This window comes from Oryctolagus cuniculus, chromosome 18, assembly GCF_051225735.1.
Source record: "Oryctolagus cuniculus isolate XC-2025 breed Fujian yellow rabbit chromosome 18, ASM5122573v1, whole genome shotgun sequence".
In the NCBI taxonomy this organism is placed as follows: domain Eukaryota; kingdom Metazoa; phylum Chordata; class Mammalia; order Lagomorpha; family Leporidae; genus Oryctolagus; species Oryctolagus cuniculus.
In genome coordinates, this window is record NC_142884.1 from 73,345,171 (window position 1) to 73,371,721 (window position 26,551).

A 26,551-nucleotide genomic window follows, 5' to 3' on the forward strand; every position below is an offset into this window, starting at 1 on the left:
CGCTGCTTTCTCTCTGCCTTGTCCACATGGAAATTCTTCTTTCATGTGAGACAAAGAACTGATGTCATCTCTCTCCACTGCTGCTGCACAGGAGCACAGAAAAGTCGCCCTGGGCAACACGTCAGCAAAGTGGCATGGCAGCGTTGCAGTAAAACTGAATTTACAAACAGCAAGAGTGCTGGATGTGCCACCCCTTCCAGAGCCAAAGCACTTCTGAGTGTTTGAAATAAATGCTTTTAGTATTTACAATCAGCTCAAATAAAAATAGAAGTGCTTCTGACAGTTTCTGAACTCAAAGAACTGTGCTGATACTGAGACATTTTTATTAAGGGGAACTTTCAGAGAGGGTGGAGCTTCCGCTGGTTTGTTGACTGAGTGAGACCAATGGTAGAGGTTAGAAATAGGGTTCAAATTCCGAGTGCTGCATGAACTTGCTGTGTGACCCCTACAAACAGCCTCTCTGTGCCGACTACAAGATTTTTCTTCATCTGTGAAAAAGGAATGATGATCATGGCATCTCTGGCTTCACCTTGGCCCAGGCCTGGCTGTGGGGGCCTTGAGGGCGAGTGAGTGAACCAACGGATGAAGACATGTATTTCCTCTCTCATTCTGCCTATCAAGTAAAATGACATTAAAAATTTTTTAACGCCATCTCCTAGAGGTTGCAAGAAGATTCAAGTAGGGGAAATAGTGCTTTAAAAGGGAGTGTTGTATGACTATGTGTGACAGCCAGCAATAGCGTACGTATGTTAGCTGTATCTTTACAACAAAGACACACAAGCACTCAGAGTGAAGGAGAGGAAGCTGGAGCCACACCAGCTGGGTTTAAATGACTTCTCTACCACATTGCAGCTGTGGAGACTTGGGGCGGTCACATCTCATCCCTGGGCCTCAGTTTCTTGTTAAGTCGGGGCGATGGTGACCTCCACCTTCAGTGGTTCCAGGAGGGCTCACTGAGTCCGGCACCCAGTGGACCCTCGGTCAGTGCTAACACAGGTGGTCGCTGACATTTGCAAAGGTCTCCCCCAAAACGCTGAGAGAGCCCTGACCCTCTGCCACATGACCCTCTGTTTTGGTGAGACTTGCAAAAGCAGGAAAATGTTCCATTTTGTCTTCACGAACCTTCTCCAATTGTATATGCTTTAGACCACAACCCTGTTATCACTTCTGCTGGAATTGCACTTTGACCTGCCGAGGGGTCAGTAAGGTTTTCAGAACCTCCCTCTGACCCCAGATCTCAGACGGCGGCCACTTACTCCTCCTTGTGCTTCCGGCAGCGCAGGAGATCACGCTCAGCCAGGATTGCCCTCTTGACGAACACCACCAGGGCGCTCCAGCTGGCCAGGATGATGCCCAGCTCCAGGAGGTTCCACTTGCTGCTGAAATAGCCCCACTTCTGCTTCCTCATGAGCTTGCCCTGGGGAAGGAGAGCAAGGTTCTGCCGAAGGCTGTGGTGACAACTGCCCCATACCCTGGCCCCACAGCTGCTCCCTGCCCACCACGGGCCTTCCACCCCAGCAGGAGTTAGAGATCCTGGGAGCCTCCTCGTGCCCTGGCCCCTTGTGTAGGGAGTGCAGTGGAGGGCTTGGGGGTAGATGCTTCCATCTGCCCCCACCACTGACCCCCGCTGCGGTGCTTGTAAGAGTAAATACCATCTGTAGTAAGAAAAGAAAATTAGTTAAAAGCAGGTGAGACCAGAGACTCTCCCCCACCTGCCTCACTTGAGAAAGCCTGCAATTGTGAGGTCTTTCTCAGCCTCTGAGATGCAGATAAGTCTTTTGAAAAAGTAACTGAGCTTCTAGCAGGTTTTGGGAATACTTTTCTCAAGGACACCTTGACCTCTCCCCCTAGTCCTGTCTTTGAAGTGTAATTGTCATGGAAGATAGCATCCCCTCTTCCTTCTGTAGGTACCTGGCTCCAAGTTGCAAAACTCCTGTCATAAAGATCAAAGTTTATTTTTCCTTTTGACAAAGCCAATTAAGAAACAAAGGTGGCCACCCCAATGGCCAGGTTAATTTAGGAAGGACAGGGTGATGAGTGGGTGTAGTGGCGTCCTCTCACTTAAAGAATCCAGCACTTCCTGTTAAGAACAGGTGTGTCCAGGTGCCACCTACTGGGCTCCCCAAGAGGACTGGAGTTCTAGCTTTGTCATCTGTGGTGCACATCACCTTCCAGTTTAATGCTCCCAATAATAAAAGTGGTTCTCATAAGGAGTTCTGGGGAATTGCTTAATGGGCTGGTTTGGGTGATGCGAGATGAGAAAGTTCTGAGAGGGGTGGTGGCAACAGCTGCAGAAGGGTGTTCAGGTAATGAGTTTGCTCTGACCCACGGCCCACATGGTAATGCTCTGTCTAGTCACCACAATTTTAAAAATTTCTTTAAAAAAAAAAAGTTGTTTTCTGTCTTTCCTGTTGTGGAGAGGTTATCTGGATTGGCAGGTGTTTAAATTCTACTTCCCCAACAGGTGCCCCAGATCAAAGAGATGCTGCCCCCCCCCCCCCCCCCCCCGAGAACTTTCTAGGGTTTGTTCCATTTCCCTCGGGCATTCTTAGGGAGGAAGGGCTTGCTGGTTTGGCTGGTTAAAAGGCTAGGTCCACCTCCATTACAAAGGGATGGAGAGAAGAGAGGAAGGTTTTCAAACCTGCGGAGCAAGAACAAAGTTCTGAGAGATTTAATTGGGAGTATGGCATTCTGAACTGGGAGGAGAGGCGTGAAGCATGGAGGCAGGTGGTGGACAGCTCTCCTGGGAGGTTCTCAGACAAATGCAACGTCTGGAGATGCTATTGGATAACGATTGACTCGGGCCTGAACAAGCCATGCTCAGGGTGACCCCTCAGGTCCCCTGCTTTGTGAGGCTGACCCTGTAGCATAGGAGTTGAGGGTGAACGTGTCAGACTCCCTGGGTTCAAATTGTGACTTTGGATACATTACTTAGCACCTCTGGACTTGACTCTCCTACTCTGCAAAATGGAGCTCACAAGACCTTTGTCCTGCCAAGGAAAACCTCCATAAGATTCTTAGCAGGAGGCCTGCTGTGTGGGAGTGTATGAAAATATCACCCTCTTCCTTTGAAGAGGTGGCTGGAGCAGAGGACCCCTTCCAGGTATCTGGTTGGCCTTTCTTGGGGGGAGGAGAGGGGCGCCAACCTGCTTCAGGTGGGTTCCCAGCATCTTCAAGGCTTTATCGTTACCAGCACCTGCACCCCTTAAGGGCAGCAATGGCAGCAAAAGCCACAAAGGGCCCACCGATGAGACCAAGATGTTAAGAACCCCTACAGTCTAAGTTCAGAGACCCCCCCGTCAAGGGGATGGCACCCCTCTCCACCCCCAACCCTGGCCTTCTGGAAGGTTTCAGCTCAGTAGAGGTGTCCTGAGAAGTGCCCAGCTGGGCCCTGCCATGGCTGCGGCTGTCCACAGCAGCCTAGATCACTGCTGTAGACCAAATCGAGCCACGCAAACAGCCAAGACAAAGCCTTTCTCCTCCCTCTTCTTCAGGCCCCGCCCAGGACCACCCCACACCCTACTCACACAACCTCCATCCCTGCCCATGGGGCCACAGGTCCACCCCTCACCTGCTCTATCATGTAGTAGAGGAGGAAGAGGAAGTAGATGAGCTCTGCCGCCACCACGAAGGGGTGCCAGCCATCCGTGAAGGGGTACAGGCGGAGGCTCTGCAGGGCCGTGTGTGCAAAGAAGGTTCCTGCGAAGCAAAACACATTCTGTTCAGCACAGCCACCTGCCTTCTCAGGGGGTGCCTGCAGCCCTCCCAAATGCTGGTGGAGCCAGGGAAAAGGCAGAGGTCCCTCAAAGCTCGTGGACACCAAAGACAATGGCCCCAGTCCTTACCCCGCACTGCTGTGGGACATTGGGCAGCAGTCACCTCCAGCCAGAGCACATCCACCCACTGAACATCAACTGACCCCAAAGTGGCTCAGTGAATGCCATTTCTCTAGACATTACACTGAAGATCAGCTCACCTGATGGCCAATGTGCCTAATATTCTACCTTTTTTTTTTTTGACAGGCAGAGTGGACAGTGAGAGAGAGAGACAGAGAGAAAGGTCTTCCTTTGCCGTTGGTTCACCCTCCAATGGCCACCGCGGCTGGCGCGCTGCGGCAGGCGCACCGCACTGATCCGATGGCAGGAGCCAGGTACTTCTCCTGGTCTCCCATGGGGTGCAGGGCCCAAGTACTTGGGCCATCCTCCACTGCACTCCCGGGCCACAGCAGAGAGCTGGCCTGGAAGAGGGGCAACCAGGACAGAATCCGGCGCCCCGACCAGGACTAGAAGCCGGTGTGCCGGCGCCGCAAGGCAGAGGATTAGCCTAGTGAGCCGTGGAGCCGGCTTCTACCTTTCTTTTAAGATGTTTATTTGCGAGGAAGATAAGCAGCTCATCCTTTGGTTCACTGCCCCCTAATGCCTACAAAAGCCGGGCTGGGCCAGGAGCAGAACTGGTAGCTAAGAACTCAAACAAGGTTTTCCCTGTGGGTGGCAGGGACCTGACTACTTGAGCCATTACTGTTGCCTCCTAGGGTGTGCATTAGCAGGAAGCTGGAGTCAGGAGCCTGAGTTGAGGATTGAATCCAGGTACTTGGATGTGGGACCAGGTGTTCTAACCAGCGTCCTAAACCATGAGGCTACATGTCCATCCCTCAGCCTTCTTCTGAGTTGTTTCTCTGTTTTGCTTTTTCTTTGCCCGCCCCCCTCTTTTTTGCATTGTAATGATTTTTGAGCAACAATATTGTAAGCCAATTTGACTAGTAAGTCTTCTGTGTGCCAAGTCAGTCCCAGGGATGACAGAATAGAGAGTTCCTGACCACTCCAGGAGCTGCTGATCACCCAGGCCAGAAGCTCCTGCCCCCAAACCTAAAAAGTGGCAAAAGGAAATAGAACTAAAGATCTACAAATAAACGTCAAAGAACTTGAAAGGACCTGGTACCAGTGGAGAATGCCACTGTGTGGAGAAATGGAAGACCTGCCTTTCACCTTACATAGTCCCTTTTGTAATTAGATATGAAACAATATTTTCTAGGTGTTTAGTATTTAAAGAAGAGGTCAAGTTTTAGGCAAATTGATTATTATCTGAGCAGGCTCTCATGTTCTTGATCTTGAGTTGTTTGGGATTAGCCTTTTTTTTAAGGGATAGAAAGAGAACACGGAATACATAGTTAAGGACAGTGGCGTCTGCAAGACTCACCCCAGTTGTGTGTGTGTGTGCATTGGGTTGTGATGTAAAATGAACTTCACACTCTGGGTTGATGTACAAGTTGAAAACTCTTGCTTTAGGTGGCATCACCCATTACCAAGTCACGCTCTCTCCAGCCCCTCCCTGCCAGCTCCCACCCCAATGCCCAGGAGAGAGGATGAGCCACCTTTAGACCCCAAGGGGTTCCTTTAGGAGAACTGGGGAGGCAAGGGATGAACAGCTGCAGGGAGAACAAAGACCCAGGCCTAGATTTTCCAGGCAGCTCTGGCCCTGGGACAGCTGGGCCCGGATGGAAGAGGCTCTGAGGCAAGGTGGCACACCCAGGGCGCTGGTCTCCAGGATCAGTGTGACAATGCAGAACAGGTTGACGTTGGCGTTATACACGGTGAACTCCACAAACACGGCTCTGGTCTGTGTGTCCAGCCAGGTGTTGTCAAAGAGGTACTGGAGAACTCTGGAAAAGAGGGGCTTTTGAGGGTCCATCCCAGAAGGCTCCCTGTCCCCTCCCTCCCCTGACAGGGTTGGGGCACCTGACTGAACTTCCCCTCCCTCTGCTTTGCTCCCAGGGCCAGCAGGGCAGGTCTGAGGAGTGGTCACCGCCATTAGCCCTCAGGGCAGTATCTTGGTGCCCACAGTCTCCAGGATATTACAAAGATGGGCTTCCATACCAATAGTAGCAACATCGTCTGGGAACTTGTTGGAAATGCAGATTCTCAGGCCCCAGGCCTTCTGAATCAGAAACTCAGTGGCTGGGGTCCAGGGTGGTACATTTTGATGAGCCCTCCATGGGAGTCTGGTGCTTTTTCAGTCTGCAAACCATAGTGTTATAAAATACGTGTCCTCATAAAACACCTGGGGCTTAGGTGGCAGGTGCAGCTATGAAGGTCTTCCTGGGGCTGGCAGCTCACGTGAGATCAGCTCTTGGAGTTCTGCCAGCCTGGTGTGGCGACAGCATGTGCCTGGGAGGTGGCGCAGGAACATGGGTTCAAATCCTGACTGCTCATAATGTCCCTAGCCTTGGGTTCCTTATTTACAATGGGTCTGGTACCTCTGAATCATTGTTGAGAAGGTGCAAGAGTGTGAGTATTCATGTGTGTGTGTGTGATTGTAGTCATGACAGCTGTTACCACCACCAGCAGTAAGAATGGGCCTATTTTAAAGGATGTGGAATCCCCAGTGGGTCTGCATCCTGCTTCTTGCCAGAAGCAGAATGAGAGAATGTCTCAGTCACCCCAAGTGGCAGCGAAAACATGCCCACAGCATAACAGAGAGGTCCTAGCCTGGGCCCCAGGGTTCCCTGCCATTGCTTTCCTTTGGGAAAAGGAACCCTACTTGTAGGCAGGGTGCAGGCTGCACCTGGAGCCTTGGTGTTACAGTTCTACAAAGGAGGAAGCTGATGCTCTGGTGGGCTCTCTCATTTGCCTGGGACACATACACTGGTTCCCTGCTTCTAGGGTGCATGCTGGCAGAGACCCTAGAGCATCCCTAGACCCCAGAACACCAGGGCCCCGAGCATCCCTGCACATTCACACTGTGCTCCAGGGATACAAGGCCAGGCCATTTCTTAGGGCTGTTTGCAGTGAGCTGTCACGAGGGGTGAGAGGGTGTCTTCCTGCCAACAAAGAGAAGACTGGTTTGTGCTGCTGTAAAAGCGGTGAGAGCAAGCTCAGCCTTGCAGGCATCGGCCGGCATCTGTCACGGCCCTCGGCAGGAAACTGACTCAGACCAGCATGATGTTCCGCGGCTGCTTCTGCTGTAAAGTGACACAGGCGGCTTGCATCTTCTGTGAGCATCCAGGAAACAGGAACAGGCTAGCTTGTCGGCTTCAAGTAGGGTAAACTGCAGATCTTGTACAGGTCTTGCTGAGCCCTAAGCACTTCTCTCTTGCCTGGTGATGGACTGCTTTATGTGGTGGTGAGCTCCCCGTCCCTGGGCAGCTCTGGCAGAGGAGACTGAGCTCAGAGCACCAGCCCGAGAATGCTGGAAAGGGACTTCCCTTCCTACTCTGAGACACAAGCACAAGCACAGTTTCCAAGCACCCAGAAACATGACCTGATTCCGAGTCCCTCAGCCCCTCCCACGATGACGAGTGAGCACGGCTCAGCCCCGTTTTGAAGATACATCACCTGTTCAGACACGGACTCCAGAAAATGACTTTCCTAAAGCCTCAAACGATCAAGTGAGCCTTACCTTGATGCTTTCTGGCGGTCAGAGCTCAGGGAGACCGCATAGCCCCCTCCTCCATACACAGTGAGCTTCCCCCACGTGGGATACCCTTGACGCTGGCTCTGGCTCTGGTACCGCCAAGCCTGGGGAAAGCTGTTGCTGTTATTGAGGGCAGAGGCATTCCAGCCTTCCCCGTAGTCTGCCAAGTCTTCAACATCCAGGGAATATGGCGCACGGCATCCATTGAGAGAAGCCTGCAGCTGCTGAGCAAGGGGGCACGAGCCTTGGCGCACCCTCACTTGGCGAATCTGGGCACTGCCGACCAGTTTGGAATTCCCATCCGTGATAAAGCCTAAAGAGGAAAACCACGTGGGTGAAGTTGGAACTCGGAATCATCGTAACGCATTCCCAGCTGCCTGGTCCCAGGGCTAATGTGAACGTCAGTGTACCCACTTCAGATCCCAGCTGCCTGGTCCCAGGGCTAATGGGAACGTCAGTGTACCCACTTCAGATCCCAGCTGCCTGGTCCCAGGGCTAATGGGAACGTCAGTGTACCCATTTCAGATCCCAGCTGCCTGGTCCCAGTGCCAATGGGAACATTAGTGTACCCATTTCAGAGACTGCCAAGAGAAGCTTCTAGACAACCACAGGCCTCCTTCACCACCTGACCTGCCTCTCTACCCTCACAGACCGCTCTGCTCCCTCAGGGAGTACCACTCCTACACTCTTTCATGGACCGGGACATCATCTGTTCCCTTTCACCTCAACCCTTTTTGTTTGTTTTTTAATCATATTCCCTTCCTCTCATTTCTTCCAAACTTCTATCTTTTTTTTTCCTAAGATTTTATTTATTTATTTGAGAGGTAAAGTTACAGATGGTGAGAGGGAGAGACAGAGAGAAAGGTCTTCCCTCTGTTGGTTCACTCCCTAATGGCTGCCAATGGTCGGAGCTGAGTCCATCCGAAGCCAGGAGCCAGGAGCTTCTTCCGGGTCTCCCATGTACAACCCTCACTTCCTAATGGTCACCATGTCCCATCCACCCTACCTCTTCATGTTTTGTTGTGCATCCATTCCCTTTTCCCATTCACTGCTGTCCCCTGTCCCTGTGTCAGCCTCCATCCTGTCTCCCCAGCATCCTAACTTGCTCACCCACCACTCCACTTGCCACATTCTTCCAGAGGGGTCTTTCTTAACCCACAGGGGTACGTTCCTCCCTCATGAGGAACCCCCCAAGGTGCCCCATTTCCTCCAGGGGAAATCTGAACTGGGGAGCTCCTTCATCACATGGCCCCTGTTGATCTTTCCTGCTCTGCTCCTCACTATCCAGTGCTTTGTGGTTCCTGACGTATATGCCGTGGTGAGCCAGGCATTTCTCATGTTGTTCCTTCCACCTGGTACACTGCCATTGCCCAGTGGATTCATGCCCTATTGTCTGTCACTTGGGACATCCTGCAGCACACACCAGGGGAGGGTGGGGCCCTTCCCTTGTGCACGCACAGCCTCCTGTGCCTGGTTCCAGGCCTTCGGCTGATGTTGATGTGACCTATATCTCTTCCTAGGTAGGAGCACAGACTTGGGGGCTGAAGCCCAGTCCTGGGGCCTGGGACTGTACCTGGGTGAGGAGTGAACAGGTTGTCCATGAGGGTGGTGTTGGCCCACTTGAAGAACTCTTGGAAGCTCAGCACGGCTGAAAAGCCTTGGGTGAAGCTGTGCTCGAGGTGTCTGTTGAAGTGGTAGGCGCTGGGGTCCCTTTGGCCATAGGCGGCCAGCAGTAGCATCCACAGGAAGCCTACATATGCTGGGAGGGGAGGCACAGCCCTGGGTCAGCAGGATCCCTGACTCCCACCAAGTCCAGGGAAGGAGATGGAATGGTGGATGGCCTGGAACAGTTGAGGCCTCAGCCCAGCCCCTTGCCCCTGTGGTGACAGTGGAACCAGTCCTTACAGACACAATAGGGAGAAGTGCAGATCACAGACCATGGGGCTTCCTGTCTGGGTTCACATTTCAGCTTTGCCATTTCCTACCCATGTGCCCTTTGCAAGTGACTCTGGCTCACTCTCATCATCTGTGAAATTGGGATAATTCTGTGACACTGGCTTGTATTGAGGGGACCCATTGGTATCTACAAAGCACTTAACAACAGTGCCTGGGCAGATTCCATTAGAGAGCAGAGTTTAACAAGTGAAGCAGTTGCCACGTTGCAAGGCTGAGGCTATGACAGTGAAGGAGACAGACAGGTGAGAGCACTGGGAGGGTCCCGTGAGTGTAAAAGACTTAGTTTAGGAGTCTGCACATCACATGCGGTAGATGCGCGCTCCTCCTGAACCAGAACCTTGGGCCTGGGCCTGAGGATCTGCATTCCAAGAGCCTCCCACTGGAGGACACAGGGAAGGATGCTGAGTCAGAGGAGGGTCACCCTGGGGCTGCAGACTGTGCTCTGTCCCTGAGGTCTCTGGCAGGACAGTCTGAATTGTTCACATGGAACTCACTGGTCACACTTTATGCAGGCTGAGTGCCCTTTGTTTGCGATGTTTGGGACCGGAATTGTTTTGGATTTTGGATTATTTGGACATTGGGATATTTGCATATGCATAATGAGATATGTTGGGGATGGGATCTGAGCCCATACAGGAAATGTGCTGTTGCTTCGTATATACCTGTGCACCTAGCCTGAAGGCATCACTGCACAATGTCTTCAGTAACTGTGCATGGACCAAAATTTTCAGATTTGGGAGCATTTCAGATTTCAGATTTTGAGATTAGGGATGGCTTTGTTGGCTGCCTTTCCTCCGCTCTTTCCCAGGCCAGCTACCTGCCCTCAGATCTGCTTCTGGGAAACCCACTGAAGACCCACACTGAGGCTGGAAAGCTCCGGAGGAACAGGGGAAGCTGCTCTGAGCACACGGTGATGAGGTTGAGATTTAAAGAAGAAAACAGATTAGAAGAAAAGGAGGAGGAGGAGGGGAGGAAGGGGCAGACTGGTCCAAGGCCTGGGGTCAGAGAGGACATGGGGTCGCAGGAGCAGCAGACCAGTGGCTGGAGCTCAGGGCACAAGGAGCCAACAAAGGGCACTCGGGGTGGATGGAACCGCCAGGGGAGGTTCAGACTTTTTATTACAGAATTTTAAATGTAGAGGAATTCCGGAGTGAGTTGACATCCAGGGAATTGAGGCCAGAAGCCGCGTGGGACTTGCTGAAGGTTGTGCAGTGTGAGTGTCTGCTCAGGTGCACATGCGTGTGGTGGGAACCAACCAGGGGCAAGGCCGCCTACCCAGGATCTCTCTGATGAGGGCAAATGCTTTCTGTTCCTGGAGGCGGGTGGTTTTCAACTTCTCAACAGTGGCGGCGAGAGGCGGGTGGTAGATGTCCTTGCTGCTGCGTCTTCGTGCCCGGTACAAGGCACAGGGACCTGTGGAAGCAAGAACACCAGGGCTGTCCCCCAAGTGGGCATGGGTTCCAGGCTCTCTGCTGGCAACCAGGAGACCCTTCTCTCACCAGGTGGTATCATAGTGTTTCTCTTTAGCTATTCTGATAGGTGCACACTGACCCAATGGTCTTGCAGATCCGTACCTCTGTCTACTCCACCAGGCCTCCCTACTTGGCCTCCCCATTCGCACCTTTGACCCAGTTCCTCCAGCCCCTAAGAGCAATACCAGACATCTTTCTAAACTCACAAAACAGACCATGCCACTCTCCTAGTCAAAGCCTCCCTGAATCCCAGCACGACTTGCTTCCCACCCCTCCCTCTCCCCTCATCTTGAACCACACTCTCTGATCCCCAGCTCACCATGCTCCATCCACTCCGACAATAACTTCCACAAAACGACAAGCTCTGTCCTGCCTCAGGGCCTTTGCATATGCCCAGTGTACAATCCCTTCCTTCCATCCCTCAGGAGAAAGCCTGGGCAGCACCTCAGTTAAGTCTGCACTCTCTCGTTCTGCCCCACCTCTGGGTCTCCCTGCAGATCACACCTGGATGTCTACTTGTGCTTTTACTGCCTACTGTCATTTCTGCAAATGGGCCATTCATCCCAGGGGCAGTGAGCGGCCTGTTCTGCCCATTCAAGGCCGTGTTGGCTGGGGGGGAGGCAACCTTGTGGGGTGGTGTTTTGCATCTGGATTGTGGTAATGGTTACCACAGTCAACACACGGTGCACTCTCAATGGGTGGATTTCATGTCACTTATGTTCCTGCGCTGTCACTGCCTGGCGCAGGGCCCGCCCTCTCTGAGGAACTGCCAGGGCAATGACTGTTTAACTGCTCTGGGGGCTGGTGTCTCTTTTGTCTTGAGAGAATATTTTAATGGACTTTTTGGATCTCAAGGCCAAAACCCTGTCCTGGAATGGAAGACTTGAGGGCTGTGACACAGTAACCGTGCTGTACAGCAATGCGCGCCCAGGGGCGTAGTTTGTTTGTTCCTCGCTTATTTTCCGAGAAAGTCGAGATCTCTGCAGCAGGCAGTAGCAGCTTGATTTTATTTGGTTGGCTTGCTTGTTCTGTCTAATTCTCTTACTGGCAGTACCCTCAGAAGCTTGGGGTGGGAAACAAGAGGTCAGGTTGGCAGGAAGGGATTGATCAGCGGCCGCCTAGGCCAGGGGTCAGCACGACCGTGTTCCAATAAAACTTTATTTGCAGACACAGCTGATGGGCTAGCTCTGCCCGTCTGCTCAGGTTTGCAGACCTTGGTCCTAGAAGTCTAATCTACAGGCACGTTCTGTAGCCTGCCTGCCACCTGCTGCTGCATTTACTTCTTTATTTATCTTCCTTCATTTAGTTTGTTCTCAAGCCCAGGGCCCTGAGCCTGGGGGAAGGAAGAGGATACCAGGGAAGAGCTCAGTGCCTCTTCTGGTGGGGGGCTGCAAGGAGAGGAGCAACAGGAGACAGGGGTGGTATTCCTGGGTGGAAGGCTAGTGGGGGAGCCCAGGGACCCCTGAGGCTGGACTGCAGGGCCTACTCAGCCTCCTGAGCACCACCAGGAGACAGGCGCCTGCCTCCACCCACCGAGGTCCCCTTACCTGGGCCAGACAGATGTCCCAGCAGCAGGGGCACGGCCTCCTCCTCGTCCTCTACTCTCTTCAGCACCAGTGCAAAGAAAGCAGCGAAGCCCAGCACCTAGAAGACACGAGTGTTGAGTGTTGGCCTCGTGCCTGTGCTGGTCACTGCCAAGGCCCGGTCCAGGACTGGGCCACATTTCTGTTCCGGGCGTTGGGCCAGGCTCTGGGGAAGTCGGGTGGCTCCTATCCCCTCCTCTGCAGGAGGGTGGGGGCTTGTGAGGAGTGAGGGCCTCCAAGCAGAGGGAATGCTTGCAGGCACTGGCGCCGTCTCACCTGCTGCTTGCCGACCTGACGGGTCTCTCACCTCTCAGGTGGGCAGTCACTCCTCCCTGGGTTACAGCTCCTACCTCCCTCCATGCCTGCCCTTGGTGCTAGGTGAAACACGCAGCTCGCCCTGCACCTACCACACACGATCGTAGCAGGAGTCTGCGGTTGGGGTGGGAACACAAGGGCTGGGGACAGGGACACACGCCTATTCGTGATACTCTCTGAGGCTGGTCTGGGGAGGGTCACAAGTTTTGTGTGGTTTGTTTTGCTCGTATGCTAAAGGCTGTTCAAGGTGGAATGGAGGAAACCAAAGTGTAGAGTGGACAAGGAGGGGTGGGAGGGCAGGATGTGGTGGCATCCCATAGGCATCCAGATTCACTTTGAATGTCCCACTCCTCCCTGTCCCGTCTGTAGCTTCCCACACTCAGCGCTCCTTCCTCCAGGGGGTCCCCCAGGGATTGACCTCCACCTGACGCCTCCCAGGGGAAGCTCCTGGCCTGGGCTCAGCCTCTCTTTGACTCTCCCATGTTCTATATGTGATTTTACATTCCAGAGCTGGGAGTGTAGCTTCTAGTAGATGCACACATACATTGTCAATGAAAACCCAGTAGATAGAGTATTACTCACATTGATCTATACAAGGGATGTTCAAAAACGTCATGGAAAATGTGGCACAAAAAACTATGCATGGATTTCACAGTTTTTCCCACCAGAATAAAGTATCTATTGCTTCCATTTTTCTAGGAACTTTTGGAGTACCCTTGTACTTGCTTGTGACTTTAACACTGCCTCAAGGTTTCTCACCTGTAAAATGGGGGTGTGAACCCTCCTAGGGTAATTGTGATGAGGAAACACGAGCGTCTTAGCACAGCACTAAGCCTGGCCCATTGAGTGCCCAGTGACCAGGGCTATTACTGTAGTCACCCTGTGTCAGCCCTCCTGCCCCAGGGCCCACACAGAGGTGGTGCTCCCTGTAGGTTTGTTGAGTGAGTAAAGGAAGGAATGGTTGTAGGCCAAGCAAGGCAAGGGTTGGCAGCAGGAAGGAGGGCAGCCACGTGGGGGTGGGGTGCTGACCTTCAAGGGCTGAGTGATGAACACGCTCTCCACGAAGGAGACTGCCATGGAGAGGAGCCACCTGATGGAGCTGGCCCGCCCGTAGTGCAGGCCGTACAGCATGGTGAAGAAGGCTGCCACGCCGCTGGTAGTCGCCACCAGGAGCCAGCCCACCAGGACGCACCACCAAGGCAGGCCACGTGGAGGCCTGCTGGCCCGCAGGGCGCTGCCGAGGAAAGTGGAGGGACACAGTCAGAGTTGAAACCCCACTCCACCCCACCACCTACACAACCTTGGCCGAGCTCTTGAGCTCTCAGGCCTCTCTCTTGTCTGTGACCTGGGTCTAGCAGCCATGCTCAGCTGCAGCGCCAGCTGCACAGCCTGGCTCCATCATTCCTTACGGCGAGCCGAGAAGGCTGGCACTGCGTCAGCTTTTTGTTTTCAGTATGAAAATGTGTCATACAAAAACAAGCGAGCAGAAGGAAACTCAAGACACTCATCAACCCCTGGACTTCAACAGCCATCGTTACCTTGTCACCCTCCTTGTCAGGGCGGGGGCTGCTGGAATATTTAAAAATAGATCGCAGACACAACATCATTCATTCCGAATCACTTCAGAACGCACGCCTCAGACGGTCACGCTCTGAGCAAATTCTCTTTCTCGCTTAGGGACAGACCTAAGAAGCTAGTGGTACTTCCTTAATGCCATCTAAAACCTGTCTGTGTTCACCTTTCTCGGGTCATCTTGAAGTGTGTCTTGTAAATTTGGGCCAGGAGATAGACATCGTTCCTGCTTTACGCATGGAGAAACAGAGGTGCAGAGAGGGTGAGGGACTGCTTGGAGGGTGCACAGCGAGGAGGAAGCCCACATGAAAACGGTTATGACCTGTGAAGTGCTGTACCAAGGGCTGTACGCATCTGTCAGCAAATAACTCTGTGCGAACCCCACTTCCCTGAGTGTGTGTGGAATCCTGAGTCACTTCTGCTTGGGCAGGCCTGGTGGATGTTCTTCCACAGGCCCCAGCGCAGTGGCTTACCTGGTGCATGCTGGGACCAGGAGGTCCTGCTGTCCCCCCAGGCAGCCCTTCAGGGTCTGCAGCTGCCTTAGCGCCCGGGCGTGGCTGTGGCGCTGGGGGGAGCTCCGGGGCCCAGCCAGCCTCAGTGCTTGCTCCATGTGCTCCAGCTGAAGGTAGAGACACTGCCTATAGAGGCCGTCCTTCCAAGGCCCTCTCAGGGCCATCTCAGGCTCGGGACACTGCCTTCTCCCTGGGGGACCGGGGGAGAGTGATCAGCTGGGGCAGAGCGACAGCAAACCAGCCAAGGAGAACAAACAGGAACAGCAGGCACCTTGGGTAGCAAGCACTTGCCATTGCCAGGTGAGAAGTCTGAGGTCAGCACATGGGGGCAGGTTCTTGGGTGGCCCGGCCAGCCAGGATCTGGAAGTTTCTCTTTCAGCCTTTCTCACAGACATTAACGCCACCCCCGCCACACTGCTGGACACTTACCAGCATCTGGCTAACCTTGCCTCATCTCGGCCCCAGCGTTTGGCCCTCCTGGAGGATTGTAAAGCGAGTCCTAGACGTGGTACCGTCTCGTCTGCACATACTTTAACACAGTGAGATGCGGACAGAAATCCTGCCTCGCCTAGCGCTAAAGACGGCATCCTACGTTTTCAGCTGTCTTTAAGTAACGAGCCCTCTCAAACACACGGAAATAGAGGGGGGTTGAGATGGAGTCACAGGCACCCACTGCCTGGCTTCAAACCCAGCAGCCCCTGACGTCTTTGCCAGTGCCTTCCCACTCTCTCCCTGCGGGTCATTTGTGTGGGGAGCAAACCGGACTAGACTGAGTTACTGGAATTAAGACTTATTCTATGCATCTGCTCTCCCACAATATGGCGCTGGGAGAGAAGTAAACAGCTTCCGCACAGCTGCCTCCAGTTCAACCAATAAACTGTAGGACTTGTTCCTGATTGGAGAGCAGCGTACTCGGCGTGTGGGCAGCCGAGTTAGGATTGGCGGAGGAGGACTATAAAGGAGGAGAGAGACAGCATGCACCAGGAACATCTAAGGGGAACACCTGAGGGAACACCTGTGCAGCCCCCGAGACGACCCGGCCGGCGGTGTGCCGCTCCCCTGCGGAAGTGGGGAATGTGGCCAGGGGGAACTGCCCTTCCACGGAGGTGGAAGGGATAGTAGCCAACCCGGGAAGAACCAGCAGCAAACCCGGGGAGGGCCGAGCAGACGAAAGAACAGCGCAGGGTCCTGTGTTGTTCCTCCACGAAGAGGGGGAGCGACAATTTGAAGAAGACAGAGTATTTCTATAGAAGATTAGGACTCTTTTTAAGAAGATGATCCTGATGGCATTATCATTTTTTTTTTTTTTAGAAAGATTGGTTGATTTATTTGGAGGGGATAGAGAGAGAGACAGAGATCTTCCATTCACTGGTTCACTCCCCAAAGGGTCACAACAGCCACAGTTGGTCTGAGCCAAAGCCAATAGCCTAGAGCTCCATCTGGGTCTCCCACGTGGGTGACAGGGGTCCAGACACTTGGGCCATCTTCCTCTACCTTCCCAGGTATATTAGCAGGGAGCTGGATTGGAAGTGGAGCAGCCAGGACTCAAACCAGAGATCTGATATGGGATGCTGATATTGCATTGTTAATCTTTAAAATGATTAATGATAATGATGAATAATCAACAAATAACTTCTGCACAGCACTAAATATCCCATCAGTGGTCAAGTTTCCTCTGATTTACCTTCTGGATGCTTTTCTATAGTTCAAATTTCAGATTTCTAAAAAAAATTTTAAAAATCTTTTTTCTTAAATTACAGAGGTAACACATTCATTGTAAGAAGAAACAAAATTTGAACATTTCCACTATTCCCTGTGCCTTTTAAAAAATTTATTTGTTTATTTGAAAGGCTGAGTTAGAGAGGCAGAGAGAGAGAAAGAGCTTCTATCTGCTGACTTACTCCCCAGATGGCCACAATGGCCGGGCCTGGAACTCCATCTGGGTCTCCCATGTGGGTGTAGGGGCCTGAGGACATGGGTCATTTCCTGCTGCTTTCCCAGGTGCATTAGCAGGCAACTGCATTGGTGGAGCAGCCAGGACTCAAACCAATGCCCGTATGGGATGCCGGCATTGCAAGCAGTGTCTTAATGCATTTCATCATGATGCCAGCCCCTCCTTTTGCCTTTTAACGAGAAACTTGGCTTCTAGAGGAGGAAGAGCCAGGCTTTAGTCCCTGAGCCTGAGCTGGGAGGTGGTGGCACCCAGGGGCATGTTCTCCTGGCCCTGAGCAGTGCCCATCTCCTCATAGGGTGTGCAGATGTGTGTGTATGTGAGTGACAAAGTGGAGTCCCTCTGCCCCGTGCTCTCTCACTGGTCACCAGAGTGAGGAACCATCACTTCCACAGGGAGAAGGCTATGGTGTGATATCACCGCCCCTGCTGCAGACTTGGCCAGGAGCAGGGTACGCCCCTGGGGCAACGTCAACCCCCACCTCCCTCTGACTGGCAGCCTCCTCCCTCACCCTCCTGACTGTGCCTCCCTCCACTAAAGATTCCAGTGTCCACACCCTCGTGCTGCAAGGCTTTTGCTCATGTTTCTGGAAGATACCATCATGGCCAGTTATAGCACCACTCACTGAACACCTGCCTTGTGCCTGGCTGGGACGTCAGCTTTTCATGTATCTTGTGATCTCATTCAGTCCTTATAACAAGCCAAAGAGCTAGGTGGATCCATAGAGGAAGAAACTAAGTTTCAGAGAGGCTGAGCAACTTGCACAGCTGTTACTGCAGCCTGAAGAGCCCCAGAGTGTGGCCAACTCCAGAGTTTGTGGTCTTCAAGTCAGCCCCTTCTAGCACGTCCATGGTGAGTGCCAAGGCGCCAAATGTGGTGCCGTGCGTCCATGGGATAGGCACTTGGATGACCTCCACAGACGGCACATACTTGGCTCTCTGGGGCACATCCTTCAGAGCAGGAGGAGCAGAGTGAGAGACGAGACCCCAGGTCAGCAGGGGCCTCTGAGTGTTGCAGTGAGAACTTGGGGCCTTATAGATAACAGGTCCGAGAGGTACAGAGAAGGGGTGATGATGAGAGGCTGAGACAGAAGCTAGTGAGGGAGACCCTGGCACGGCCTCTTGACCCCCTAGTAATACAGACCTGGATCCAAAATGGCTCTGAAATGCCAAGGACTTACCTTCCACTTGTACAGATCCAAGAGCAAGTGGCTTTTTGGCTTCCTCCCCAAACCCCTGGCCTGTCATGTTCTGTGGACATATGAGGTCTTCCACCAAGGCCAGGAGATTGTTGATGTCCATCAGGCTCATGGAGTCGCAGCTGGAGGCAGGGGATGGCACCCTCAGAGCTTTAAACAGTGAGCTGACCAGTCTCCTCATATCCTGCAAGGCAGCCCAGGTCGGTAACAGAACGTAAGCCATGGGTAATGGGTGAGGTTTAGGGGTCAACAGCATATGCCTTGCCCTGGGTAGACTCATTTGAAGCCCAGCTCTGCCCACTGAGATTTGATATTGACCTCCCGAGCATTTGTCCTGTTACCTCTAAAATCCCTCTTTTATGGTTTGAACTGATTCATTCTAGGCCGTGTTTTTGGAAGTGTGGTTCATAATAGGTGCTCAATAAAATCTTGTAAAGTTCGTGAACATAGAAGAGGGAATCTTTTCTATGAGCAGATTCCAGTCTAGGAGATTACAGTGAGGGTGGACGATTTTGCATGCAGTATGTACTTAAAAATGTGTATACATGCTTGTACATGTGTGTACACATATGTGTACATGTACATGGATGTATGCATGTGTATGATTATACTCAGTTCATGAATCTTGGCAACTGATACTGCAAGACAAAACAGGGCTGCAGGGCCCCAAGTCCTAGCTGTGCACTCACGCCTGCATGGCTGCAGCCACCCCCACATGGGCTGAGGTTGAGGACATGCCTTGGTCACTGCTTCGGGTGTCAGGAAGCCATCCTCCACGGGTTGGGGTGTGGAAGTCAGGTTGGGGGTCACGCTGTCTCGTTTCCCAAGGCTTTGCGCCTGCGTGGCCCGAGGACGGGTGTGCCGAAAGATCTGAACGATCAGGAGGTTGATGGGGAACATGAGGACAGAGCTCTCCAGCCCAATCACCACTTCCTGCCAGGTGAATTCAACTTTACCTGGGAAAGGCAGGGAGCAGGTCACGGGGAGGGGCAGTCACGCAGAGCCTGTTCCCCCACCCCTTCCAGGAGGTGGCTGTGCCTTGAAGGATGCATCTGGCCCAGCACCTGGGAGCTCACCTCTGACCCCTTGGGTTGTGCTGCTTGATAAGACTATCTATTTGTTTATTGGGGGGCCGTGGGCCACACGGATGATCTGTGTGGACTGTGTAACTTATGGTGGGGTCTAGGGTCTTATGGTGTCAACTTGACCTCTGGGGTGGCTGGAGGCGGAGGCCAGCCAGGTGGGTGGTCAGCCATGCTGGCCCTAGACACTAAGGCTTGGGCACGCTTTCCTGGCTGGCAGTACTTAGCGTTTGTTGCTCTACCTTGTCAGGAGTATTAGTGCTGTCCTTGGCCACCCTGGGAGGTGACAATCAGAAGCTCCATGCCTGGCCTCCCCTGGGCCCTGGCTCACGCACCTCTGTCTGTGGCTGATTTTCACCTACGTTCTTTTGCTGCAATAAGCCATGGTTGTGAGTACCATGCACTTTCTTAGTTCTGTGAGTTCTCCTGTGGCTCACTAAAGCTGAGAGTGGTCCTGGGGGCTCTGGAATGGTAGCCGCAGTGCGAGGGAGGTGAAAGCCCTGGCCACCGCGACACAGGGAATTACCCAAGTCCATCTTTTGCTCCGCTGGGTCCTTGGGGATGCCCCAAAACATGATGCTGGTTAGCATGGTGCACAGGAGCAGGGAGAAGCAGCAGGACACCCGCTGCACACGGGTGAAGTTGCTCCGAGCCGAGCAGCTGAAGATGGAATACCAGAGGTGTCCCTCCTGGAAGCCCGCAGAGGTCTTCATGAAAAACAGGTGGCTGCGAGCGGGCAGAGAGCGAGGGGCAGGCATTAGGGAGACAGGAGTGGGGAGACACTGGCCTCTGTGGAGCCAGCCTGGGATAAGAAGGAGGAGGAGAGGGAAGGATTTGTTTCTCAGGACTGACATACATATTTTTAATGTTGCAGAAGAGACACTGCATCATAGCAGCTGTGGAGATGGCCACCCTGGAAAGCGCTGGGTTGAGACCCTGGACTGCCCTCTTCCTAGTGCTCTGACCCCAGGTAAGTGACTTTAGTCTTTGTACCTCAGTTTACTTGTCTGGAAGATGGGAAGCAGCCTACCCTATTGGATTATTGTAAGGATTAAAAGTGATAACATTTTGTAAAGCACTTGGGACAGTAGCTGGCAACAGATGAGTTGTCAATGGGTATTAGCAGTATTGTTTTTGCTGGGATTAAAATAAATTTTATTATTGATTTGAGAACTGCTATCTACTGGTCCCCTCTCCAAATGCCTGCAGTAGCCAAGGCTGGGCCAGAGGTGGGAGCCGTGGCCATAGTCCAGCTTTTGCACAGTGCGTGGGAGGAACGCAGTCATTTGAGTTGTTACTGCTGCCTGCCAGCATCTGCTTCAGCAGGAAGCCGGAGACAGGGGCCAAAGCTGGGAATCAAACCTAAGCACTCCAGTGTGGGACGTAGCGCTCTTAACAGCTGGGCGAACCGGCACTCCTTTTGCTGTGATTTTAGTAATACATTTTAATACATGAATATAAATGTAATGTTAGAATAATCTTAAAAGGGCTCTGGCTTTCTAGAGGGCATGCAGAGCTGAGACTCCTCACTGGCGCTGTTCTGCTTGGTCAGGCCCAGCACCCTCCAGGGCTGCCCCACGCTCTGACGGCTGCTCTGGAGCACAGGGAGCTGGAGGCGGGCCTTAGAGTGAAGGCTGCCAACAACAGTGACTTTCCACGTCGCCCTTCCACACCACGTGCTCTGATGGGCACCAGGGACTCACAGGGGAAGACACACCCCGCCTTCAGGGAGCTCCCCGCTGTTTGCAGGCAGCCCACGTTCTGATGCACTTGGTGACAATATTTGCTCCTGACTCTGAGCCATGTCCCATGCCGAGACTGTTATGGATGTCATTTCATGGAGTTTGCTCCATGCCCTTTGGGGGTAGGGGACACCAAATAACTCATTTTCGGATGCACATGCTAAGCCTGTGAAGATCCAGGGTGATGCAGCAGGTCAGTGGCAGGTGTGTGAGACCCACAGTTCCCTGCCCATATCTGTGTTCAACCTCTTGTAGGGTCCATGTCTCTCTGATGGACACTTTTTCCCTCTTGGAGGCCCAGATCTCCTGAATAAATGTGCTGGAAATAGGCCTAGTGCCTGTCAGTAGGAGAATGGTGGGATCGTTGTGTGATGTCCGTTCTATGAAATATTTCAAAACCAACAAGGAAGTGGTATGACTCAAACACATTCTCCCAATAGGATGCTCGTGATATATTGTTAAAGAAGAAAGGCAGGGCAAGCACTGTGCTGTGGTAGTTAAGCTGTTGCTTGGAATGCCTGCACCTCAAGTCAGAGTGCCTGGGTTCAAGTCCCAGCTTTGCTTCCAATCCAGCTTCCTGCTAGCACGCACTGCAGGAGGCAGCAGGTGATGGCTCAAGTATGGGTCTTTGTCACCCATTTGGGAGACCTGGATGGAGTTCCAGGCTCCTGGTTTCAGCTTGTAGCAGCCCTGGCTGCTCTGGGGAGAGAACCAATAGGTGGAAGATGTCTTTCTCTCTCTGCCTTTCGAATAAAATAAAAATTAAAAAAAAAAAAAACAGAAGAAAAGCAACACATTTATAGTGGGTTAGCTTTTAGAAAGATGTAAGCATCTATGGTGTTGAGTATGTGTGCATGCATGTCCGTGCATATGTGAGTGTGTGTGAGAATGAGTATGCATGTGTGTGCTTGTGTGTGTATGACTGTGTGTCTGTATGCACACATGTGTGTGACTGTGAGTGTGCAGTGCACATGTGAGATTGTGGGTGTCTGTGTCTTTTTTTTTTTAAAGATTTTATTTATTGGGGTGGCACAGTGGCACAGCAGGTTAACACCCTAGCCTGAAGCGCCGGCATCCCACATGGGCGCCGGTTCTAGTCCCGGCTGCTCCTCTTCCAGTCTAGCTCTCTGCTATGGCCTAGGAAAGCAGTGGAGGATGGCCCAAGTCCTTGGGCCCCTGCATTCATGTGGGAGACCAGGAACAAGCTCCTGGCTCCTGGTTTTGGATCAGTGTAGCTCTGGCCGTTGCAGCCAACTGGGGAGTGAACCATCAGATGGAAGATCTCTCTCTCTCTTTGTCTTTCTCTCTCTGCCTCTCCTCTCTCTGTGTAACTCTGACTTTGAAATAAATAAATAAATCTTTTAATTAATTAATTAATTTTTTTTTGACAGGCAGAGTGGACAGTGAGAGAGAGAGACAGAGAGAAAGGTCTTCTTTTGCCGTTGGTTCACCCTCCAATGGCCGCCAAGGCCGGAGCGCTGCGGCTGGTGCGCTGGGGCCGGTGTACCGCGCTGATCCGAAGGCAGGAGCCAGGTGCTTCTCCTGGTCTCCCATGGGGTGCAGGGCCCAAGCACTTGGGCGATCCTCCACTTCACTCCCTGGCCATAGCAGAGAGCTGGCCTGGAAGAGGGGTGACCAGGACAGAATCCAGTGCCCCGACTGGGACTAGAACCTGGTGTGCTGGCGCCGCAAGGCGGAGGATTAGCTTAGTGAGCCGTGGTGCCGGCCAATAAATAAATCTTTTAAAAAAAGATTTTATTTATTTATTTGAAAGGCGGAGTTACAGAGGAGAGGCAGAGGCAGAGAGAGAGAGAAGTCTTCCATTTCCATTGGTTTACTCCCCACATGGCCACAATGGCCAGGGCAGGGCCAGACCAAAGGTAGGAGCCTGGAGCTTCATCCTGCTCTCCACGTGGCTGCAGGGGCCCAAGCACTTGGGCCATCTTACACTGTTTTACTATGTGCATTAGCAGGGAGCTGGATTGGAAGTGGATCACACAGGACTTTAAGGGGTGCCAGCCCTGCAAGTGGTAGCTTAACCCGCTGTGCCACAGCGCTGGCCCTGAGTGTGTGTCTGAGTGTATGCGTGCATGTGTATATTGTACCTGCTCATATGTGTTTGCAGACCACTAAGAAAGGAGGCCATACTACAGGCAAGGGGACAGGGAATGAGTAAGTCAAGGGCAGTGTATACTGAAAAACCCTGGAGGGTACAACAGCATGAAAGAGGAGCCCCAGTGGCTGGGTGTTGAATTTTCACTTATTCGGTCTGTGCATTGATACAGAAAAACAAAACACCATTCTGCAACCTTCGTAAGTAAATAGGGTAACTTGCCACCACTCCACCCGCTAGCAGATGATTCTGTCATGGCGGGTCATATCTCCCCAGCTGGGACCCTGAGTCCCAACAGGACAAGGTGATCTGCTGTGGTTGCCCCCACCCAGGGCTGCCCAGGCCTGCTTGCTGAAATGGGCTTCTGTTTGGATTGTGATCGCACAAAGAAAGTAAAAAGCATTTGCTTAAAAAGAGGAGAAGAAGCACCTGAATTGTTTTCGGTCCTGCTCGGTGGCCACAGGAAACACCCTGTCGAGAACACAGTCTGCGACATCGACGGACAGCCATGAATTGCAGAGGAAATACCACTTCCGGTCCATTGCTGGCTCGTAGACCAGCACTCGGCTCACGTACCTGGGGAAGGGACCATGATTTTGAGAACAGGCTGTGGGAGAGGAGAGATTTTCTTGGGCACGTGGAGGTAACATCTTTACAAACCTGAACCCCAAGAACAAGCGCTCCTGGAAAACAGACTTCTATGAGTATTTTCTTCATTGTTCCTGGGTCCCTGGTCAAAATTCGTCTCCCATGGTGGGGTTTAGTTTGTTAGAAAGTCAGCTCTGGGGCCGGCACTGTGAAGCAGTACCTGTGCTGCTGGCATGCACCGAGCACCAGTTCCAGTCCTGGATGCTCTGCTTGGGATGCAGCTCCCTGTGAATGCACGTGAGAAGGCAGCAGGTGTAGGCCAAGTCCTTGAGCCCCTGCCACCCACATGGGAGATCCAGATGGAGTTCCAGGCTCCTGGCTTCAGCCTGGCCCAGCCATGGCCATTTGGCCATTTGGGAAATGAACCAGTAGATGGACGATCTCTATCTTCCTCTTCCCCTCTTTCTCTACTTCTTTCCCCATTCCCCTCTCTTTTCTCTGTCACTCTGCCTTTCAACTAACTTAAAAAATCTTTAACAAAGCCAGCTATGGAAGGCTCCCCGCCCCTCAAGTTCCAAGCCCAGGGCCAGCATCCAGTCAAAAGTGAGTGAAGCCAGCTTGTGGAAAGTGTGTGTGTTCCAGCAGGTGCAGGCGGAATGCCCACAGAGCAGGACCCTCTTGTTTCCCAGCCAGTGAGGCCATCACTGATGTGGGGCTTGGGACTTAGGGTGCCACCTAACCTGGTTTGGGTCCTCGAGACCTGGGCAAAAGGGAAACCCTCTTTCCTATGCTGCAGCCGCTTCCCCATCCCGCTACAACCAGTAAGAACAGCCACAGAGTCAACAGCTGCTCTTCACTGAGCATGCACCACGCTGTCAAGTGGAAACATGCTTGGTGTGCATGTCTGTCGAGGTCACGGGCCCTCCTGGGGTGGCTGACGCCCAGTGATGTGGTGCCCGATGTGCACCTGGGCAGCTCAGTCCAGCCCCAGAGGCCCCCACCAAGGGCCAGTGGGCTGCTGTGTGGCTGGCTGCCTCCCTCTGCCTGTGCTCCCTCCCTTCCTCCCTTCCCAGGGCTCACAGTAAACCTTCGTATGCTTCCCACCCTCCTGGAGTCTGCTTCCTGGGCACAGCCTGCATCTGAGGCACTTACAGTACAAAAGTGCAACTCCCGAAGAATTAAAGATGCACATAAATGCTGTGATTCATTTTTTAAAGCAGCCAGCTGCTAATGCATGACCAGTCTGGACACCACTCATTTGGGTCACTAGTTTTGGTCTCAGAATGCAGAGGCCCCTGTTCTGAACTTGCCTGCTGTGTGCCTGTGTGCAAGTCACAGGTCAGTGCTACAAAGAAACCAGCGGTGGGGCTGGTCCTAGACCCATGGTTGTGACTTTCAGTCCTTTTGCTCGCTGCTGACCGGTCTGTGTGGACCATCGACCAGGCGCCCTCTCTGACCCTTGGTTTCCTCCTCTGAGAGATGGAGGTCCGTTGCACGTGCCTTGCAATCGTGAGGATCAGGAAGTAGCAGACGTGCAATGCCCAGCCCGGGGTCTGGCCCCGACTCACCAGGATGGCCGGTCCCCTGAGTTGTCATGCCACAGCCTGAGGCTCTGCAGCTCCCCGAGGGGGAACAGGGTGGAAAGCAGGAAGACATCCACTCCTCCTCGCTCGAAAACTGGACTGTTGGGGTCTGACAGGTGGTGGGGTTCACTCTCTCCATCTAATCCATACAGTGTGATGGTCACCTGCAATCCAGAGACCATGAGTGGCCATCTGAACCCTTCTAGACCTGCTCCATTGGAGGGGGCCAGAAACAGACAAAAACCAGCCCCTCCCGTCTTGGAGGTTATTTGCCGTTATTTTTTCTGTTACGTGCAGGTTTAGGGTGACACCATCTGCATCCCCCACTAACAATCACATTTCCAGGGCCTCACACAGTGCTTGGCACTGAATAATAAACAGTTGTTACCTTGAAAATAATAGGGGTTTTCAAAAAGTGCGTGGAAAACGTATATTATGTGAACCATGTATGGATTTCAAAAGTGTCTGCAGCAAGATAAACTTACCCTTAAATTCCATTTTCCTGTGAACTTTTTGATATCCCCTCATATCCCAAGGGTGCACCCTAGCTCTTCCAAGTAAGAATATTGGGAATCAGATCCAGGAACCTGTTGTTCTGATTCTGTTCCTGTGGTGATGATGGACACACCTGATTTTCTGAGTCAACAGCAGCATTTGTGTGGCAGATTCTGGGCTCCGCCTGCATCCCTCTGCGTCACCACTACAGTGCTCCTGGCATCTGTGTCCAATTGCCGGCCACCACAGCTCCTGCCCCGGGAGCTCTCTTTGGCTGCTGGAGCAGCAGGCTGGAAGTGCCAGAGAACTGACGGCTCCAGCCAGCTGTTCTCAGCCAGCGGCGGATACCTACCGCGGCTCCCTCACCCCTCAGCCTGGACGGCTTCAAGGCTCTCGTTTCTGCTGTTGAGCTCCCGGGAGCTACTGGTTTGATCACGTTCACTCTGCTGCACCTTCCTGTCCCTGTCTGGCTTCCCTACTCTCCTGCAGGGTTTCCAGGGGTCCCGTCTCGGATCAACCCTTGTGCTCAAATCCTTGTTCCAGCGTCAGCTCCTAGCAGGATTTCTCCAGCTCCACTGCTGATGCTGAATGACCAGGTCATTCTTGGTGGGCAGGGCTGTCCCATGCACTGGGGCTGTTTTCCTGGCATTTCTGGGCTCGACCTGCCATATGCCAAAGGTACCACCTGCCCCATCTTGTGACCTCCAGATATGCCTGCACCTTGGCCAACTGTCCGCGGGGGTGTTAACACTGGCCCTGGCTGAGAACCTCTCAAGATCAAGTGAAATGTGACGGCAAGGCTGGGATCAGTGTCCCACTCCTTTCCTGTCGTCATTGGCTCTTCAGTGTCAAATGGGAGTGAGTGGAGTGTTGCATTGGATGAGGAAAGTGATACCTGCGTTTATTCAACAAATGGTTACCAAGGACTTACTCTGGGTTAGCAGGTGCCTAGGGCCTATGACACAGTGATAATTAAATT

The 26,551-nt window shown here is 52.8% G+C and overlaps 1 protein-coding gene across 1 annotated transcript in view; it reads right to left on the minus strand.

The window, feature by feature from the left end:
• LOC100357827 (polycystin-1-like protein 2) overlaps nt 1–26,551 on the minus strand; it is a 100,651-nt gene that overhangs the window by 12,155 nt on the left and 61,945 nt on the right. The window contains exons 26-39 of the mRNA XM_089318838.1: nt 25,063–25,241; nt 23,336–23,482; nt 19,578–19,777; nt 18,708–18,925; nt 17,952–18,153; nt 14,782–15,010; nt 13,766–13,970; nt 12,386–12,482; nt 10,642–10,779; nt 8,984–9,169; nt 7,396–7,723; nt 5,526–5,659; nt 3,572–3,699; nt 1,257–1,417 (exon numbers count right to left, since the gene is read on the minus strand). Of these exons, the coding sequence (XP_089174964.1) occupies nt 1,257–1,417; nt 3,572–3,699; nt 5,526–5,659; nt 7,396–7,723; nt 8,984–9,169; nt 10,642–10,779; nt 12,386–12,482; nt 13,766–13,970; nt 14,782–15,010; nt 17,952–18,153; nt 18,708–18,925; nt 19,578–19,777; nt 23,336–23,482; nt 25,063–25,241 (2,552 nt within the window). The remainder of the gene's footprint in view (nt 1–1,256; nt 1,418–3,571; nt 3,700–5,525; nt 5,660–7,395; nt 7,724–8,983; nt 9,170–10,641; nt 10,780–12,385; nt 12,483–13,765; nt 13,971–14,781; nt 15,011–17,951; nt 18,154–18,707; nt 18,926–19,577; nt 19,778–23,335; nt 23,483–25,062; nt 25,242–26,551) is intronic.